This window comes from Penicillium expansum (genome assembly GCF_000769745.1).
Source record: "Penicillium expansum strain MD-8 chromosome Unknown contig167, whole genome shotgun sequence".
Taxonomy (NCBI): domain Eukaryota; kingdom Fungi; phylum Ascomycota; class Eurotiomycetes; order Eurotiales; family Aspergillaceae; genus Penicillium; species Penicillium expansum.
In genome coordinates, this window is record NW_015971534.1 from 1 (window position 1) to 20,559 (window position 20,559).

Genomic DNA, 20,559 nt, shown 5'->3' on the forward strand with positions numbered 1-20,559 from the left:
CACATCTGTCATTTTGACCATACATTGCTGTACCGGTGATTTCCGACAGTTTAACTAAACTTAGTATATACTTTCGAATTTCCTAAGCTCAGAGGCGCCTTTAAAAAGATATGAAAAGACCATCAAAAAAGACCATCAAAAGAGACCATCAAAAAAGATATCATAAGGCCGCAAACACAGCCGACAATCTATACGATCCAAAAGGTCCCAGGAGCTGATATCGGTAATGAAATCTTGGCTAGCTTCCCTGCTTCGAATCAAGCCTTCGATTTGATCAGTTCTCGCTGCCGGTTCTGACATTTCAAATGTAGGACCCGAGGACGTTCTGATCAGAATAAACGCTACCGGGCTCTGCATGAGTGATGTTCATTTCATGTCAAATGACTGGGCCCTTGCTCCAATGTCTTATTTTGGAACTCGGTGTGCAGAACACGAGGGTGCTGGTATTATCGTCAGAGTGAGCGACCGCGTCAACAGACTCAAAGTTGGCCAAAGGGCCGGTATTAAGCCAATTGCCGAAACCTGTGGCTCGTGCGAACATTGTATGACAGGGAAGGATCAGTATTGCCCAGGCGCAAAGCTAACAGGCTTCGTCACTAACGGCAAGTAATCCATTTGTTTCAACCGATCTAATTTAGATGCTCACATTGGGTAGGTACCTATCAACAGTACCTAAGAAGCCCCGAGAGGTATACAACCTTAATCCCGGATGGCTTGTCCGACTACACCGCAGGGCCGATTATGTGTTCTACTTCGACGGCCTACAGTTCGCTTAGGGAATCGGCGCTTGTCCCTGGAAACTGGGCTTTTTTTCCAGGCGGCGGTGGTGGTGTGGGAATTCAAGGCGTTCAACTTGCAGTAGCTATGGGACTACGTCCTGTTGTTATTGACTCGGGGGAGCAGAAGAGAAAGCTTGCATTAGAGCTTGGTGCAGAGGCTTTCCTGGACTTCAAAGAAATCGACGACGTTGCATCCGAGGTCATTGCCATTTGTGATGGTATTGGAGCGCATGGTGTATTTGTGACAGCGGGTGAAAGCTATCCAACTGCACTATCATACCTCGGCAATCGTGTGGGAGGAACGGTAAAGACAGCCCTATTGTGATCAGACGACTTTGGCTAATTCTTTCATATAGATGATGTGCATTGCTCTTCCAACTGCAGGTTCACACCCAATATCAGTGAGTGGTGCCGAATTGATCATGAAAAACAAGTCAATCAAGGGGACGCTGGTGAGCAGCATGGCAGATGCAGAAAAGACACTAGAGTTTGCGAAACGGGGCAAATTCCATTTGAACCCAGAGATTGTGGGATTATCCAGATTAAACGAATCTCTCCAGCGCCTCAAGAACGGTCAAGTTCCTAGGCGCATGGTTTTTGACTTCAATTTAGAATGAACGTCATCAGAACGTATCTATTTTATTCCTGTTGAAATTTCTCATCGGTCATCTGTTTTCTCTCCCTACAGCCTATATATTTGCCGGCATTTGTTGGAAATTGACAGAAATCTGGTTCATTGACGTATGGTAATAGTAAAATGATATGTGAGACTCTGAAATGACCGTATCTTTCGCTTTATGCTGCTGCATATGTCTGCTTATATGCTATTATATTTTATATGAAGCATCCGCTCATGGGTCGGAAAGAGAGGTTACTAGTAAATAGCACAGGGTGGGGTCATGATGATACGTTGGACTCCATGTCTGAGCCCAAGAATCCGATCTACACGCGCAATTTATACATCGACATACTACATATATATAATTTATGGAGACTTTGTGACCATTCAAGTGTCTCCATTGAATTTAGGCCACTTCAAATCAAATGTAGTGGGCTAAGGTGCCTTATTATCAAGGCCCCCAAGAACCTGTGGAGCCCTGCGATGTATGGAGTACATCGCTGCCCGATCACTAATTTCCTACATTCGTAGTGTAGTTGAGTATTATCGTCATCAATTTAATCTTGCAACGTGGAGGATCACCATATATATAGCGTGAACGATGTAGATCAATGTAGATCAAGGGGTTCATTTAGAAAATCCTTCGAGTCCTCACGTCACCACCGAAAAATGGGCCTCCGCTTGTTCAAATGCGGAATCTTCACTCCACTTAGATCTTTCACTAGCGCCCATGAAGCTCTGAGTAGCTCCGGGACAGATCGATGATCCCCATAAAAAAGTCTCAAAATCTCCAAAATTCCCCAAAGCGATGATGCAATGGCTTTCCAACCGACGTCACGGGGATGAAAGAAGCTTTCCGGACTTCCATTCCACACATCTCACCTCACCTTATAGTTTTGTTCTCTGCTATCCTCCTTTTTTCCCCTCATGACTTCTGTTTTATTTGAATTTGTTGCAGTTCCTGAATTATGGCAACTGTGCAAGTGACTCGCCAGTCCCGGCTAGCAGATGATGGTAAGACGATCGCGCATCCCATAATATCCGGTCGGATTGCTAACCTCACGTGAGATAGCCGCGACAGCTGCTCTTTATGTGACACATCCTAAACGTAGGGCATCTTTGCGCGCCCCAACCGCGACCAACACCCAGGACTTCAGTGAGTACTCCGTATAATTCCTCGATACGATAGGCGAATACACCCGAGCTGACAATGCGCCTCTCGGCAGACTCACGCGCCGTCGGTGGTACTCCAAACCTAAGCCACGCCTCGGCTGCCTCGGCTCTCGCACACGCGAATCGCAAGCCTGTCGAAGTATGGCGGCCCCCGACTAGACAGCCTGCCGCCGAGAAGGCCGCATTGTGCGTGAAGGACTACACTCCACCCCAGCAACCCCAACCCGCCACAGGGCATAGTGCAGAGGGGCTGGGGGCTGCAATGATCGCTGTGCGTGAACAGAGAGCCTCAGTGGGCCAGGCCCCTACATCTACTGGCCACAGGCGTGGCAGCTCAGCGACCGATCGATACCACCATACAGCTGTCGGTGGCAACCCAAAGGACAAGGCGCTTCAGGCAGCGACGGGCGCTTACACACTCTCGCGCAAGAGAGCCGACTCAGCACCCAGTGATCCAGGGGTTACCTCCGAATTATCCTTTGGCCGTGCAGCCGCTGGCGCATCGCGATATGCTCGGGTAGAAGAGGAGGGCCCCCTTGATCACTTAGACCCTGCTATGGAAGCAAGCCGGCTCCAACATGCCGCTAGCACTAACCCGAAGCTGTATACTTCATCGCCCCCTGTTCAATGCGAAATTGAGGAACAAAATTACAAAAACTCGCAACGCGCTGCTGCCATCTCCATGGCAAAGGACATGTATAGAGTCACCAGCGCCAAGAACCAATCAGGCCAATCCCCCGCCATCCTAGCGGCCCAAAAGGGACAGAGTCAACTGGGCTACCGCAAGACCGTATCCACCGCGGATGGGGCTGCCGTCCGGCGTGCAATCGCCCTACAAGAAGCAGCGCAAAAGCGAGCCGCCGAGAAGCTGGCGCTCATGCAAGATGAGCAGGTAGAGTACCAGCAATATTATGGCACCGCACCTCAACCACAGCGGTCGCGCTTGACCACTCGCCGCAAGAGAACTTCGAGCGACGCGGATGCCTCTCAGATCGACGCCGAGCAGTCGCGGCAAATCCGGAGCCAAATGACCAGCCTGCAGACCAAGTTGGACCAAGTAGATGTACAAAAGACAAGGGATCGTGAACTGCTTATGCAGGCCGCCCGCCGCAATGTGGACCAAACACTCCAGGACATGGAGGCACAACTTTACGCGAATACCGGTCGCGCTCCCCCTTCTGTACAGAAGGGATGGGATGAAGTTGCCCAGGAGCGCGTGCGACGGGAGGCAGAGGATTTTGAAGCCACTACCGCCCAAGGAAATCGAGTCAACATCGGCGGCCAAAAGTATATGGACATCGCCGACATTGACGCTGTCGCTCGGTCTCGCCTTCAGCCTACTTTTGATGAGATTACCGAGAATGCCGAGCTACGGAGAGCCCATGATATCGAAGCCCGTCTGGATGCCGAGGAGGAGCAGAGACATGCTGCCGTAGAGCGCCAACGCGAAGCTGAGGTGAAGGAGTTGGAGAAGCAAGAAAAAGGTTAGTTACTCTGTCTTTTCCTCTTTGAAGATATCCTCTGACCAATGAATTAGGTGCAAGCAAGCGGGACAGCAGATCCGAGAGCAAAGTTCCCAAATTCTTCTTGTGGAGGAAGAAGGGTAAACGAGCTCGGGTCGAGAAATCGGAGACCGAAGAGGCTCAAGCTGTCTCGCCTATCGCCCAGGGAGCTATAGTAGAGCCGCTTCCGACTACAGCCCCGTACAACAATGTCTCGACTGAAAGTATTCCCGAGCAAGCTTCTATTGAGACAGGAAACAATGCCTCGACGGTCACTATCCCCGACGAAGGTTCTGTTGTGACGGAGACAGCCGGTCCAGAAACGGCGGTTGCAGCGATCTCATCGGTCCCAGAGACTGAGCTTTCAAAGGCCGGTGAAGACGACGTGCCCGCGGCAATCCCACGGCGGCCGATACGAAGCCAGACGGAGCTTCCCCAGATCGAGCAGCGAGATGCAGCCGCCTCAGGCCCTCCAATCGTGCACTACTTCACGCCGCCAGTCTCAAGCCCACGCGCCGACACCAAGCTCAAAAACTGGTTCCGCGACCGTCTCGTTCGCCGCTCCAGTGGCCCAGTCCCCATCTACCCCCACCAGCCAGGCCCGGACTCCAATACAGACAACGAACCCGCTTTCCAGGGCGGCGCCAGTCTAACCGGCCGCGACGAGTCCCGCGGCGTAGCACTTGGTTCACACCCTCTTGGCGTGGGTGAACCTATCCCGACCCACAACAGATCTTCGAGCTACTACAGCAACGACTTTGATGTGGCCAAGATTAACAGTGCGGAGTCTTTGCCAAAATCTACTAAGCAAAATGGGAATGGTAAGAAGAGAAACCGTCTGAGCAAAACGTTCCTCAGGGCCGTCTCCCGTAGCCCTGATGGGTCGAACGATGGTGACTCCCGTCGTGACTCAGGAATTCAATCTTCTTCTAAGGATGTCCGCAGCGGTAAAATCCAGAGTCTGCAGGATAGTACTATCGGACAGAGTCTTCCTGTGCCACCCACTATTGGTGAGACGCTGAACGGGCGAAGAGAATCGCGATTCTCCGAGAATCTGTGATTATTATGTTGAATTCTGATATGTATGTTTATTTGAAACGTGGACTTGATGTACGATTTTGTTATTTTTGGATATTACAGGTGATTTACTGGCGCTTTTCGGAACTTTGAAATCGGTGGTATGGGGGATATTGGGGTTGGGGTTTTTCACTTGACTACTATTTTTCGGTGCTTCGTATATACACGATCTAATCAACCATGTCTTTATGAAACCCTAGCAACATCATTAAACATGTCTTTCAAGATGAGCAATAACACGTCTAAGTGTATCAGCCACAGCCTTGTCTCCCAATACCTCATCCCCATCCAAATCAATAACCTCCTTCGCCTCAAACCCATGTCCCTGTCCCTCCGCACGCTCCAGCGAGACGTCCACCCCAACCCTCTCTAAAGCCCCAGCCACAGCAACACTCTGCTCAAATCCAACCAACTCATCCGCATCCCCATGCAAAAGAACAGTAGGCGGAAACCCCTCCTTCAGCCCAAAGCTAACCGGGAAGAGCACCCGATCCTCCACCGAAACAGCCCCAACCCCCTCATCAGCAATCCTCCCCGCCAACCCCGGCTTTCTCGCAAGCACATCCGCATACCGGGCTGCCTGATGCAAAGCCCTAATCCACCCAAAGCGAAGATCAGCAGGTGGGCTCACGGGGAACGGATACCCATCAATAGCATCATTCCGCATCGCAACCTCAATCTCCTCCAAAGCTTTCGCTTCATCAGCGACAGGACCACCCAGCGGCTGACCCGGGCGGATATAGCGCTCACTTGCTGGATCTAACATGCCGTAAATAGAAAGCACGGCGAGCGGTCTCGGGGTAGCCGGATGCGCGGCAGCAGCGAGAGCGAGATACCCGCCCGCGCTGGACCCGGCGATTATCACCCGCTTGCTGATGTTCGCATAGACCCAGTTCACGGCGTCTGTTGCGTCTTGTAGGATCTCGATGCCTGGGGATTCTGGCAGGAGGCGGTAGGAGGCTGTTGCGTATGTCCAGCCTCGCTTTTGGCAGGCGTTTATTAGCCAGTGCGGTGGGAAGGTGGTTTTTTCACCCAGTACCTGTGATATGGGAGTCAGTTGGGGTCTTTTTTTTTGTTTGAGTGGTGTTTCGGGCTTACTAGGAAGCCTCCGTGGAAGTGGAGGAGGACGGGGCTGTTTTCTTCTTTGGTTGGAGGGGAGAGGACGTCGATCTCTAGTGAGAGACCGTCTACGACTTTGAAGACATGTGTAACTGACATTATTGTGTGTGGTAGTTTATGTTTTATTAGAATCGAGGATGACCTTATTTAACTGTTCATAAGCAGGACAGTACCCCGCGGGATTTCCCCACGCTAGTATTGTAGACCGTATTTCGGTAGTTGGACTGTTGGGGGGAAAAGACAGAAGTTTTCATATGTCCAATAAGTTAAGCCTAATTGGCTCATTATAGTGGTATATTATCTTGTGCAGATTGTGTATATCTTTGATATCTCTATAATGACGTACAATAATACATCATGCGCTGTGGGATATTCCGCGGCTTCAAGGTGTGGGGAACCTCGACCTGGATGGTAGTTACGGCAGTTACATTTTTGCTTGATATATATTCCACTTATAGGTCAGAGATGGGCTCTTAGATTGTTCTATTCTTTGCCATCAATACTTCTCTTTAAGATGTTCGAATTGTCACCTGTAGCCTTCTCGGTGCTGGGACCGGTCCAAACGATCAGCCTCGCAATCGGTCTCGTGTTCTTGGGATATATATCGTACATGTCATATTTTCACACCCTTTCGCAATACCCCGGTCCGAAGATAGCCTCTTTGACGAGCCTTTGGAGGGCATATTACGTTTACAAATTAGTCCTCCATGAGAAGCTAGTCAAGTTACACCAGCAGTATGGCCCCGTCGTCCGAATCGGTCCTAACCATCTCCATTTCTGGGATGGTGAAGCCATTGCCCCAATCTACAAGGGGGGTAGGAAGATGGGAAAGACACAGTTCTATGATGCCTTTACTGCATTTAACCCCAATCTCTTTGGGGGCAGGGATGAAGATGTAAAAAGTTGACCTTTCTACTTATGAGATAATCTGCTAAACAAGAACAGATACATTCCCTTCGTCGACGACAGCTAGCCCACGGATTCTCACAGACATCAGTCGAAAACTTCGAACCTCTCATTAATGGTCACATAGAGATCTTGCTCAACAAACTCAACGAGTTTGCAAAGACCGGAGAGGTCTTCGATCTGAAGTCTACAATCTCGTACTTCGTTCTCGATATCCTAGGCGAAGTCGCCTTTAGCCGACCTTTCAATGCCCAAGCCAGAGGAGAAGCAGATGAGATACACGCAATAAACGACCACCTTCTTTTATCATGCGTAATTGGTGAACTTCCCTTCCAGGCACTGTCGAAGTTCCTAGCGAGATGGTCGCCCGTTCCATGGATGCGAAAGCTAGGGAAGAGCAGAAATAACCTCAAAGAAACGTGCTCCGAGTGTGTTAGAAACAAGATCAACAATGTATCCGACCGTCGAGATCTACTCAAGAGCCTCGTGACTACGAAAGATGTTGAAACCGGCGCCAGTCTCACCGAGCAGGAAATTAATTCAGAGGCGTTTGCTATGCTGTGAGTATATCCCTAGCACTTGGAAATCTTTGAATGTGTACTTACTTGTACCAGGGTAGCAGGCTCTCATTCGACCTCTGGTACATTGACACTCCTCTTTTGGCACCTCATCCATAACCCAGAGATATGTGCTACCGTTGCCGCAGAGGTAGCTAGTACTCTTCAACCACTACAGGATGGAGACATCTCCTATCCTATCAAGGGACTGGAGGCTTCTTTGCCATATACCATGGCATGCGTAAGGGAGAACTTCCGCCTGAATCCGGTATTTACCATGCCCCTATGGCGAAGTGTTGGGTCACCCAGCGGAGCGAGAATTGGAGACTTTGACGTACCGTGTGGTGTAAGTTTTGGCAATCCTTCTCGCTGTCTATGTTATTGTTCAGTCCACAATACTGATCCTTGAATCTGAGAAATAGACTAATGTCTGCATCTCAAACTACGTTCTCCATCATAATCCGGAGATCTGGGGCGAGGATCATGCGGTATTTCGACCGGATAGATGGCTGGAAAAGGACGAGCCCAACCGCAGCCGGTGCCTTATTCCATTCAGTATTGGACACCGCATGTGTATTGGTCGAAATCTCGCCATGACAAATATATTGAAGACAGTTACTACCTTGATCAGCCAGTTCGAATTTCATCCGATCTCTCAGGATGACCACGTCCGGGTCCGCAGCTCGGGGATTGGGGAGATGGAGGGATCGTTTCAATGTAAAGTCTCGGTGAAATGCTGAGGTATGGCTCATGGATGGGATTGGAAATTGTATGTATAGACACTAGCTGAGGAATCAGAATGAAAATACAAGATGAAGACTATGTGAAGGAACCAAAGACAACTGGGGCTATACTACCCACTTGGCATGAGGCTGCAGTATGTTACTGTAATAATACAAATTTATGTATGTATATCGCACATTTATGCACAACTCATGGCTTCTATACATCTGTGTATGTTTTTGATGGTAATAATACCTGAACATGTGACATGCCCATCATTACCCCAAGCCATTTCTCTTTCTCCGCTTGCACCACCCCAAAGCATGGGAGATATATTTACATGTATTCACTTCGAACGCAAGAAGTCATTGAAATTCCCTGAAAATGGAAACTCAGACTTCTTCAAATGATCAAGTGAACTCAGTGCCATTTCAGTGTTCTGTTTGCTCCCAAACCTTTGGAAAGATCCAGCACCTTAAGAGACACAAATCAACCCGTACGATCTAACCCTCCTTTGATATCGTTTTTCTTGCTAACTAAGTTCTTATTCGGTAGATATTGACAGGAAACCACACCTCTGCGAGTTCTGTGGTTCTGAATTCACACGCAGGTAAAGTCAGGCCAACTTTCAGTTGACAGCTCGGCCATTTGACGAATTAAATATTGACAGTGATGCCCTTCGCCGTCACTGGAAAACTTGCACATCTCTTTTAGCATCTGGCAATCAAGTTCCCCAGCGTAGTAGATCTGGAAAGAGAAAACATGCGTGTGATCGTTGCACGGAGCGCAAACGCGCCTGTAACCAAGGCAACCCTTGTGCTGAGTGTACTCTTCAAGACTCTGAATGCACGTACGTGCAGAAGAAACAAAGGCATTTACAAATACCTGTCAGTGCGGTAGATTCTCATCGCGACAATAGCGGGAACAATATCCCTGGCGCTTCCGAAGCCCAGCAAAAGTCAAGTATCCAAGGCCAACAGTTGAGAAATACAATTGGCATCGCTGATCGGTGCCGGTTTGACTTTCTCTTGAAGTTCACTCGTGCAGCTGGAGTCAATGAAGCCTATAATTGCAATCGCTTGTTCATGGCAGACAACCACAGTGCCTCTGAAGACGGCACCTCTCAGAATGATATAGATTCATATCTTCTGGGTGAGGACTATTTATGGTCAGATGGGGACAGAGCATCAGTTACTAGACTGAATAGTCCCACAAGAGGGGACCTTGTGAATGATGCCCTAAGGCTTCAGTCCAGTCACATTTGGGACATGCTTCTCCCTTTTTGTGATGAAAAACAAGAAGGGAGCATAACTATGGCTGATATCATATCGTTCTTCTCGCCAGAAAATATCCTCCATTTCATTGATATATTTTGGGATCGCTGGCATCCCCACTGTCTAATCTTCCACAAACCAACATTCAGAATCGAGTCCTGCGCACCTCTTCTTCTTATAAACATGGTACTCATGGGAGGCTGCATATCCCCATATAAGGCCGATCGTCACATTGCAAGGTCACTCCTGGATATTGCAGAAGGGATTGTGTTTTCACAGTCTATGTTCTCGACAGCAGCAACGAGGACCGAAGGCACGGATCAAAGCCATAGAACTCAAATCAGCACTTTGCAAGCAACATATTTGATTTGTATCATGCAAAAGTGGGAAGGGAGCAATGAAACAAAAATCCGCATCCAGCGTGATCAATTCACAAAATTCGTGTCCGTACGTACAGTATATTAAATTACCTACTATTCCTCAACATTAGTGTCTAATTATTTACAGGCAACGCGCGCAATGGGATTGTCAAGGGGTAGGCATACTCATCGACCCATTACCTTAGAATTTGGCGATTCCGAATGGCAAGAATGGATTGAAAGAGAAGAAGTCAATAGGTGTGTTCAATGAAATTAAGCCTTCCAATCGTGTACTAATACAATCACAGAATTTGCAATTATGTATTTCTTCTTGACTCCGCCTTCGTGATTTTCCACAATTCATTCCCACGAATGGTTCTACAGGAGATGCAGATCGATTTGACATCTCCAGAATCATGGTTCCAAGCATCTTCTCCCATGGACTTCCTATCTGCTGTCCAGTCAAATCCAGGACTACCGGAGAAACATCTATCTCTTGTAGATTCCGTTCGCAGGTTATGCAATGATACCACGGACCAAAGCACAAACTTTTTGGACGGTGCTAGCAAGCTGAATCTATTCACGATCGCTACAGGTGAGCCTCTCCTCAATACTATTGCCAGGCAGTACAATTAACTCTCGGGATACAGCAATCCATGGTCTTATATTTCATCAAAGGTCCTCGCTGTATACCCTTCCACTTTCTGATAACCCGCTGGGGAAGGCACTTGACCGGTGGGAGGTCGCTTGGAAATCAAATCAGCAGCAGGAACTGAACATGCGAGCATCAAGGGATACAACTCATTCACCCGATGAGCCAGATGGATTTATGCATTACGCTGATGAATTCGCTGTCTTGGCACGTATCTCCCTTGGATTATCATATTTCTCACCCACAGAATGGTCGGAACTTATTGAGGGATTATCTGACGGCTCCTCTCGCGGTGCATTTGCTACTTTTGATCAAGCCGGCATGGGCCCTGTTGGGGATTTGATGCTAGCAGTGGAAAACTTGAGCTTGAATAAGTAAATAACCATCAGCACAAGGTCCGGAGGCCATAACTGGGTATTTTTGAATATATTCATGTCTCCTTGAGGTCTAGAAAGGGGAAGGTCGAGGATCTTTAGGGAACTATTTAAAATTTCAATGGCCAATATTACCATAATTTTTGGGAACTACCTATGTAGATAAACTACAGGCAAGGTAAGAGCTTAACCAATGTGGCGTCAGGTATCGCCAGTGCGGTCTGCCATCTTTTTCAACGGCGTGTCAAGTCTCGGTTCACCATTTGAACCGTTCCAGCCTCCCCCATACTCGAAAAGCTCCCCGAACACTTCGTTCGCCGCGTGAGTATCAACTGCGAAATGCAAAGGCGTGTTACCCCTCTCGGTTTTGTCATTCACATACGCACCGGATTCCAACAATAGCTCAATCACTCGAATATTGGCGGCTGAACCTTCTTTTGAGACCGCTAGATGGAGCGGTGTATTTCTGTCAAAATCAGCTGCGCTAACATTAGCTTCATAGGCGAGATAATCTGAGTAACGATTGTGGGGACAGGGTAATGATATTTGGTAGAGAGAGATTGGGGTGGGTTTCGAGCACTGAGATAACATCGTCAACTTTCAACTCAGCCAGGATAGTAATCAATAGTTCATTCGAATGTGAAAGAAAAAACATTTTGCTTCTGAAGAGGTGGTAAAAGAGGGAAAAAGTGACTAACAGCGCACTGTAAAAGCACACGTCCCAGCCGTATTGGTACCAATTCTGCAGATGTCGGGAGCATAGTCTCACGTATTTATAATTGCTATAGAAGAATGTATTAGAAGTGATATAGCATTCTGTCACTAGATCATAGCAAAGACGAAGGTTTCTTTTATCGCCTAGGGAGACATGCCATAGCTATTTAAGTAGTAGAGCATTGTTGAGATATATGATAAAGTAGATAGAGAGAGAGATCATGAAAAGCCACCATGTAAAGAGATGGTGATGAAGATGTTGTTCAAATATGTACAGGAAAGGGATACTAGCTAGTAATATAGCTAGTACTATAGGATGAAGGATCATATGATATATGAGAGCATCAAACAAATATCAGGTAAATATACATAGAAGAGGTGTAGATGAAGAAGGTACAGGGGAAGGAAAACCATTGATTTATATGAGCTACTAAGGGAGAAAAGAATATCGATGTAGATGATAGAGGAGCCAATAAAAGAAAAGGAAATGGCATGAAGACCGGATACAGTTCATAAAGAATAGCAAACGTTTGAAATTGTAAACACTCTATACATGGGTGACATGGGTGATGATGTTCATTAAAAGGATTCTACTGAGATGCCTTTAGTACGGCAGGTTTTAGACGCCATCGCGCTAACATATATATAATTTGACTGAAATCTCGTGTACAGCAATATATGGTATAGATAGTTGGCTGTGTTTGCGGCCTTATGATGGTCTTTTTAGATGGTCTTTTAGAATAATCAATCATAAACTACAAAGGTACAATAGTTTAAAAGGCTTCTTGCAAACGCCATTTTGATAGATACTAAAGTAACTAGACGTGCGTATTCATTTTACTCATGATCTATAATAGTTGAGTGTGTTCCCAGGCTGTATGTAATGGGTCTAGATCTAAGCTAGAAGATTGTGTCAAAGTCTCGTCACCTACGGCTCGCCGTATCTGGTAACGGACGACCAAAGGCGAAGTTGTAGTAGGCGAGAGCATACCGCACGTTTGTCATAGTAATTCTTGTTAATAGGATTACGAAGTTCAAGTTATGTTAAGACTGGTCATAAAAAATATTCAAATACTTGAGGTGGAGGAAATGAAAGAGAAGAATAGAGAGGATTGAGCATGGAAGACGGAAACCCAACCTTGGAAGGCATCCATGGATGGCAGCCATGGATATGACCTCGGGAAAGACCCTTCATTTTCATTTCCTTCACCTCAAGTATTTGTTTTCCCTTTCTCTTCACTCACTCTCTTCACTCTCTTCACTTCCTTTTCACTTCCTTCTCTACATCTGCTCATTTGATCTTTTTTTGACTCGGCTCTTTCCTTGGTCCATCTCTTTTCCTTTCTATCAGTTGACACTACTTTCGAAATGGCGAATGTATCTCTCCTTTCGTTGCCGAATGAGCTACTATGCCAAATTTCATCGGGAATATGCGTACGAGACGTCATCTATCTCCTACAATGTCACCACGACCTCTTTCAACCACTTTCATGGCACCTTCATCATGAAAGAGAGACTCACGAGCTTCGAGAAGGTCTAACGGAGTGTGTCAAATCTGGCGATATCTGCGGAGCCCGATTCCTACTTTCGATGAATGCAGACATCGAATACATCGAGTACGACCCCGGAAATAAACAAGAGCGATCACAGTACTGGAGGAGCTCGAACTTGAACTGGGCTGTTCAGAATGGCGACGAGGAGATAGTGGACGCCCTTCTCGCACACCTTGATCAAATGAAGGTCGAGATCCCAGGTCTCACTGTTGAATCTGTTGACCCGGCACTATATTCTGCTGCTCACAGTGGCTATTTTACCATTGTAAAGACGCTGATCGGCCTTACTCCTGACGCCGTACGACCAGATGATTATTACGACAGGGTGTTATCTTACGCGTTAGGAGAGGAGGATTATTGGTACAACGAGAGATATTGCTTTTGCACAAAGCAAGATGTTGACTCCGGATCCCGGAAGAAGCCACTAAAAGACCATTATGCCATTGTGAAACTACTACTGGATCACGGTGCCCACTGCAATTATACCGGGTCTTATTTCTTATCGTGTATGCCGGTATTACTTACACTGTTTAAGTGTAGCTCGATCTCCAACGGCGTTTTGAAGCTGCTTGTCGAACGCGGCGCGGATGTGAGCATTAAAGAAGTACTTCGCGGGTTCATAGAAACCACGAACCGATGTGTGTTCTCCAATGAAGAAACAGCAAAGTTTCTTCTTGACCACGGTGCAGGTTCCAGTGCACTAGATTACATCAGTACGGCTGTTCTCAATGACAACAACAAAATGGGCTTGATAGAACTGCTGGTTGCTTTCAGACTTCCCCTAAACAGAATCAATGGCTGGAGTGAGATAACAAAGACGTTCAAAGGCAGGGCTAAATTGATGAAGCAACTGTTGGATCTTGATGCTAGTACAAAATACCGAACTGCGTTTCAATCGGTCAACTCAGATACATCAGTCCCATGGGGATGCGACTTCCATAAAGATAATTCAAAAGGACTCGATCAGTTTAGAGGCCCAATATCTGAACCCGAACCCGAGAAGCCCGATTATGAAACCTGTGTTTCATTCATTTACGACTCTATGAGGCTTCTGTTGAGCTACGGAGCAGTTGGTGACATTATAGATAGCGAAGAACAGACCCCCCTCTACAAGACCGACAACAAGCATCTTGTGAAGCTTATCCTAGCCCATGGAGCTGATGTGAATGAGGTGGATCTATATGGTCAAACACCGCTGCATGCCATGACATACTGAGCATCAAAATCGATGGTCGGAACAATCAAGTTACTATTGAAACATGGAGCAGATATCACTGCGAAGAACGCCGATAACAACACATCTCTCCACCTAGCGGTACTGACATCGGCATGGGAAGTGGTCCAGTTGCTTCTTGATCATGGGGCAGATCGAAATATCCGTAATTCCGACGGAGAGACTCCTATGGATCTTTTGGCGCGTCGCAAGCGCCATAAAAAGGAATTCTCGCTTAACAGAAACAAAAAAGGTGACCTGATGTCTTTCAGATATCAAAAGTTTGTGGATGTCTATTGGCGTGGGTGGGAGACATTCAGGAGTCGTGTGCATCATTATTATCATTAGGCCAAGTAGTGCATAAAGTCTATTCAGTTATTGGTCACTTTCTTCCATTCTACCACTGTCACTTTCCTACTCTGTATCAAATGTAAATATGAAAAAGCACCGCTCCCCTGTCAAAAGTTCGCCATTCCCCCGCATCTTCACGACCCTTGAGACACTATGGAAAATTGCCTAATCTGACATTTGATCTACAAAACATCCACCAATCCCAGCACAGTACGGGGTATTTCTATAGCGAGGACCGAACAACACCCCCATTATAACAAGTCATATTCCAAAATGGAGGGTATCTGTACAGCACTCCACAATGCGTCTCCTCGCGCTTCTCCCCGTCCTCCTTGGGCTTATATCCAACCATTTTGTCTCCGCGACAGATAATGGCAAGACCACCGATGTGACATGGGATAAATACAGCCTCTCAGTCAAAGGAGAGAGGGTATATGTATTTTCCGGTGAATTCCATTACCAGCGACTCCCCGTGCCGGAGCTATGGCTAGACGTGTTTCAGAAGCTACGCGCAAATGGCTTCAATGCGATTTCTAGTGAGTAGCTTGACACTCACTCTTATCCTGCAATAGTACTCATTTCAATTAGTCTACTTCTTCTGGAGTTACCACTCCTCTTCCGAAGATACTTTCGACTTCGAGAACGGCGCGCATGACGTCCAGCGCGTTTTCGATTATGCCAAGCAAGCAGGGCTGTATGTGATCGCGCGCGCAGGACCTTACTGCAATGCCGAGACCTCTGCTGGTGGTTTCGCACTGTGGGCATCCAATGGTCAAATGGGCAAGACGCGCACGAGCGCAAGCTCCTACTATGACCGATGGTATCCATGGATCCAGAAGATCGGAAAGATCATCGCCGCAAACCAAATCACAAATGGTGGCCCGGTCATTCTCAATCAGCACGAAAATGAGTTACAGGAGACAACTCACAGTGCCGATAACACTGTTGTCAAGTACATGGAACAAGTCAAAGCCGCCTTCAGTGAAGCTGGCATCGTTGTCCCGAGCACGCATAATGAGAAGGGAATGCGGTCTATGAGCTGGTCGACGGATTACCAGGATGTGGGTGGTGCTGTCAACATTTATGGTCTGGATTCCTATCCTGGTGGTCTGTCCTGCACCAACCCGAACACTGGGTTCAATCTCGTCCGCACCTATTACCAGTGGTTCCAGAATTACTCGAGTTCTCAGCCTGAGTACCTACCAGAGTTTGAGGGTGGCTGGTTCTCTGCCTGGGGAGGGACTTTCTACGATCAATGTTCTACGGAGCTGTCGCCTGAATTCCCAGACGTCTACTATAAGAATAACATCGGCTCCAGGGTCACATTGCAGAATCTCTATATGGTGATGGGGGCAACTTCTTGGGGACACAGTGCTGCTCCGGTTGTGTACACTTCATATGACTACTCTGCGCCCATGCGAGAGACCCGTGAGATTCGGGATAAGCTCAAGCAGACCAAGTTGATTGGTCTGTTTACTCGTGTGTCGTCTGGTCTTCTACAAACACAAATGGAAGGGAATGGAACCGGGTATACTAGTGATGCTAGTATCTATACCTGGGCCTTGCGAAACCCCGAAACCAACGCCGGTTTTTATGTTCTCGCACATTCTACTAGCTCGTCTCGTGCTGTGACTACTACTTCGCTTAACGTGAATACCTCGGCTGGTATGTACTCTAGTGCTTAAGATGAAGAATTGAGCTAACTTTGAGTCCTGCACAACAGGAGCTCTCACAATCCCTAATATTGAGTTGGCTGGCCGCCAAAGCAAAATTATAGTGACTGACTACCAGATCGGCAATGGCTCCAGCTTGCTTTATTCATCTGCCGAGGTTTTGACCTACGCTACCCTCGATGTCGATGTCATTGTCTTCTATCTAAATATTGGACAGGAAGGAGAGTTTGTCTTCAAAGACGCACCGGCCCATCTGACTTTCCAAACGTACGGCAATTCGCAAGTGAGCTCCGCCGCATCAGATTATGGCACCAAATACACATACACCCAAGGGGATGGTACGACAGTGTTGAAATTCTCGCACGGCGTGTTAGTCTATCTTCTCGATAAAGAGACAGCGTGGAACTTCTTTGCAGTACCGACTACTTCCAATCCGCTTGTGACTCCGAGTGAGCAAATTATTGCCCTTGGACCATATCTCGTTCGCACAGCAAGTGTCAGCGGGAACACTGTCAGTCTTGTCGGTGATAACGCAAACACAACATCTCTTGAGTAAGTGTAGTATTAACTCTTAACGAAGTTTTTGGCTAATATTGCTGCTAGGGTCTACATGGGTAACTCAAAGGTTACCAAAATCAAGTGGAATGGTAAAGAGATCTCAGCCAAGAAGACAGCCTATGGCAGCTTGATCGGATCAGCCTCGGGAGCACAAAATGCTAAGGTTTCACTACCTACCCTGAAATCATGGAAAGCGCAAGACACCCTTCCAGAGATCAAACCAGGTTATGATGATTCTCGCTGGACCATCTGCAACAAAACGACATCAGTCAACTCCGTAGCACCGCTAACACTTCCCGTGCTTTACTCTGGGGACTACGGCTACCATGCCGGAACGAAGATCTACAGGGGACGGTTCGACGGCGTGACCGCGACAGGCGCAAATCTCACCGTCCAAAACGGCGTAGCGGCTGGTTGGGCCGCCTGGCTCAACGGAGTCTACGTTGGGGGAGCCGTTGGCGATCCCGCACTAGCCGCGACATCAGCGGAGCTACTATTCAACAGCTCCACTCTGCGCAAGACAGACAATGTCCTGACCGTTGTCATGGATTATACCGGCCACGACGAGGCAAATGTGTCACCGAATGGCGCCCAAAACCCGCGTGGTATACTGGGGGCTACACTTCTTGGCGGTAACTTCACATCCTGGCGCATTCAAGGCAATGCAGGAGGCGAAGCCAACATCGATCCCGTCCGGGGACCCATGAACGAAGGAGGTCTCTACGGAGAACGTCTTGGCTGGCATCTCCCCGGATACAAAGCGTCCAAGACAGCGACATCAGACAGTCCTCTGGACGGTGTATCTGGCGCCGCTGGCCGATTCTACACGACAACCTTCAAGCTTGATTTGGACTCCGACCTGGACGTTCCGATTGGTCTGCAGCTCGGTGCATCTGATTTCCCCGCAGTTGTTCAGATCTTCATGAATGGGTACCAGTTTGGTCATTACCTACCGCACATCGGTCCCCAAACTAGGTTCCCTTTCCCGCCCGGGGTGATCAACAACCGTGGGGAGAATACGTTGGCGATTAGTCTGTGGGCGTTGACGGGGCAGGGGGCGAGACTGAGTCAGGTGGATCTGGTTGCATATGGGGCTTATCGCACTGGATTCAATTTCAATCACGATTGGTCCTACCTGCAGCCACAGTGGAAGAATAACCGGGGGCAATATGTATAGTTGTTTAGTTTTAATTGATAAAGGTGTCCGTCCGGAGTGGTGTGTGACACATTGAACTGATATTGGGTTGAAATGTTTTCCCGCGGTCTAGATCTTCCCGTAGTTCTTTGTTTAGTTCCGGTACCTGTTTCATCATCGCTTTATATGGAGCTCGACTTCCTTGTTTTTTTTCGTTAGTTACATCAGACTTGATTAATGTAAGTGCAGGGATGTCAAAACCAGATAGTAAGCCAGACCCCCGTCAATTTCTTTAGATTCTTTAGAAATGTATACAAAAGGACCTTAGAGCAGACAACTAGAATCACCCCATCTCTGCTATATATAGTCAACTCTTTCAACACAAGACACACCAAGTCACCGATAATTGGCCATAACCAATGACAATTAAATAAAATGCAACTCCAAACAAAAAAGTTCATTGTCCAGGCGACTATCGGTCAAAACGCGATGTCTGCCCAACGTCCGCGTCCACCGCCATTTGTACTTCTCCACACGTTTAAACACGTTCCTCCTTCTCACTTCTAAACATTCTATTCAATCCTGTTTATATTCTTATATGTCCCTAATCTTTAATCATGTCGCGCCATAACAGTGTGGACCTAGACTCTCCCGATCGGCCTTTCGACAACATCATCAATTTCCGCGATGTCGGCCGGTCGGTTAATCAATTTTGTCGCAAAGAGTGAGTAAAGACGCGTCTTTGACGAGATAATATTCAAGTCTGTATTTAAATGTCAAAAACTAACAATTTCAAATAGGATCTTAAAAGAAGGCGTGTTCTTTCGCAGTGCAAGGGTAATTCTAACCCCGCTCAAATGACTCCGATGAATTGATGCGTTGTCATAATAAGCAACGAAAAAAGACGCAAAAAAAGCTGATTTGAAATCTGCCATAGCTCGACGATGCTTCAGAACGAGATAAACGCCGTTTAGCGGAAGAATTACACATTCACACTGTCATTGATCTCCGTTCCCAGTATGTCGAAGCAAAAAAGACCAAAAAATCGCACCCAGAAACTAATCCCAGCATAGAACAGAACACCAAATGGGCACGCGCAAACGCCGAAGCGAAAATGCCAAATCAGATCCATCAACAAATTCACCCTCGCCATCCCCATCACCATTACCCACAGACCCAATCCCAACAAACCCAGACGAACACCTCCTCCAAATCCCCGGCTCAAAACGAGCTCTAATAAGCCTAACCGGCAAAGGCTTCGAACGCGCCTTAATATCAAAATTAGACTGGTTGACATATCTGTATTACCCCCATCCCTGCAAACAACCAAACGAGTAGCTAACATCCAACAGCAAAACAATCGGCCTCGTAACAACCGGCTACCGCAGCGACGCCGTGCGTCTAGTCTGCGGGTCAGTAATGCAACCGCGCGGCCTAACAGGTCTAGCGCAAGACACGCTAGATTCCAGCATGGGCGAGATCCGCTCCGTATTCGAGATCCTGGCGTGCGAGGAATCATACCCGACATTAGTGCACTGCACGCAGGGGAAGGACCGGACGGGTCTGGTTGTGTTGCTTATGTTACTGCTTGTTGGGGGTGTGGTGCCGGTTGAGGCGATTGTTGATGATTACAGTCGGTCTGAGCTGGAGCTTGTGTCGGAGTTTGACGAGAGGATGGAGGAGATTAGGGCTATTGGGCTTGGGGAGGATTATACGCGTTGTCCGCCTGGTTTTGTTCGTGATACGACCGAGTACCTTGAGAATAGGTACGGGGGTGTTAGGGGGTATTTGGAGAAGGTTGGGGTTGGGTATGAGATGCAGGAGAGGGTCAGAGTGAAGTTTATGGCTTGAGGGTTCTTTTTTTGGGGGGGCTTTGGTTTTGTCTTTCTTGGGACTGGGATTTGGATATATGGGGTTGGATGGCTTTCTGTATTTGATATGGGATTTATGTAGATATGATAATGACCTTGGCATTGGGATGGGTCTAGCGTTCCTTATTGCATGGATTTGGATGTGACATACTAAATGGTGGAGGATTTTTGTCTTTCGGGTCTAGTAAATAGGTTGAAAAAAGGAATGCTAGGAAAGATCCAATGGAAATGTTATTGAGTTGCTATACAAGGACTAAATATGTATTCTAAGACTAAAAGGCCAACGTGTTCTAACAGTGTATGCCCAACTTCCCGAAAACACCATATAGAAGAGTATCGTATCTATGACAGGTATCAAAAAAAAAAACATTAACAAA

The 20,559-nt window shown here is 47.4% G+C and overlaps 7 protein-coding genes across 7 annotated transcripts; 6 read left to right on the top strand and 1 right to left on the bottom strand.

The window, feature by feature from the left end:
- Positions 1-741: 741 nt before the first annotated feature.
- PEX2_050940 (Alcohol dehydrogenase, C-terminal) lies at positions 742-1,396 on the top strand (the record flags this gene model as incomplete). The annotated part of the gene is made up of 2 exons (XM_016742369.1): positions 742-1,083; positions 1,136-1,396. 2 exons carry the CDS (start codon positions 742-744, stop codon positions 1,394-1,396), a joined length of 603 nt encoding a protein of 200 aa, XP_016592809.1.
- Positions 1,397-2,366: 970 nt separating this feature from the next.
- PEX2_050950 (uncharacterized protein) lies at positions 2,367-5,133 on the top strand (the record flags this gene model as incomplete). Its single annotated transcript, XM_016742370.1, has 4 exons — positions 2,367-2,412; positions 2,471-2,554; positions 2,625-4,055; positions 4,109-5,133. 4 exons carry the CDS (start codon positions 2,367-2,369, stop codon positions 5,131-5,133), a joined length of 2,586 nt encoding a protein of 861 aa, XP_016592810.1.
- Positions 5,134-5,358: 225 nt separating this feature from the next.
- Positions 5,359-6,368, bottom strand: PEX2_050960 (alpha/beta hydrolase; the record flags this gene model as incomplete). The annotated part of the gene is made up of 2 exons (XM_016742371.1): positions 5,359-6,189; positions 6,249-6,368. The coding sequence occupies 2 exons, from the start codon at positions 6,366-6,368 to the stop codon at positions 5,359-5,361; spliced, it is 951 nt and encodes a 316-aa protein (XP_016592811.1).
- Positions 6,369-6,783: 415 nt separating this feature from the next.
- Positions 6,784-8,472, top strand: PEX2_050970 (Cytochrome P450, E-class, group I; the record flags this gene model as incomplete). The annotated part of the gene is made up of 4 exons (XM_016742372.1): positions 6,784-7,164; positions 7,215-7,735; positions 7,790-8,078; positions 8,155-8,472. 4 exons carry the CDS (start codon positions 6,784-6,786, stop codon positions 8,470-8,472), a joined length of 1,509 nt encoding a protein of 502 aa, XP_016592812.1.
- A 4,946-nt stretch (positions 8,473-13,418) lies between these two features.
- PEX2_050980 (ankyrin repeat domain-containing protein) lies at positions 13,419-14,597 on the top strand (the record flags this gene model as incomplete). The annotated part of the gene is made up of 1 exon (XM_016742373.1): positions 13,419-14,597. One exon carries the CDS (start codon positions 13,419-13,421, stop codon positions 14,595-14,597), a length of 1,179 nt encoding a protein of 392 aa, XP_016592813.1.
- A 649-nt stretch (positions 14,598-15,246) lies between these two features.
- PEX2_050990 (glycoside hydrolase family 35 protein) lies at positions 15,247-18,353 on the top strand (the record flags this gene model as incomplete). The annotated part of the gene is made up of 4 exons (XM_016742374.1): positions 15,247-15,481; positions 15,534-16,610; positions 16,669-17,170; positions 17,222-18,353. The coding sequence occupies 4 exons, from the start codon at positions 15,247-15,249 to the stop codon at positions 18,351-18,353; spliced, it is 2,946 nt and encodes a 981-aa protein (XP_016592814.1).
- A 575-nt stretch (positions 18,354-18,928) lies between these two features.
- Positions 18,929-20,162, top strand: PEX2_051000 (Tyrosine/serine-protein phosphatase IphP-type; the record flags this gene model as incomplete). The annotated part of the gene is made up of 5 exons (XM_016742375.1): positions 18,929-19,035; positions 19,112-19,148; positions 19,249-19,328; positions 19,385-19,612; positions 19,664-20,162. 5 exons carry the CDS (start codon positions 18,929-18,931, stop codon positions 20,160-20,162), a joined length of 951 nt encoding a protein of 316 aa, XP_016592815.1.
- Between the last annotated feature and the right edge of the window lie 397 nt (positions 20,163-20,559).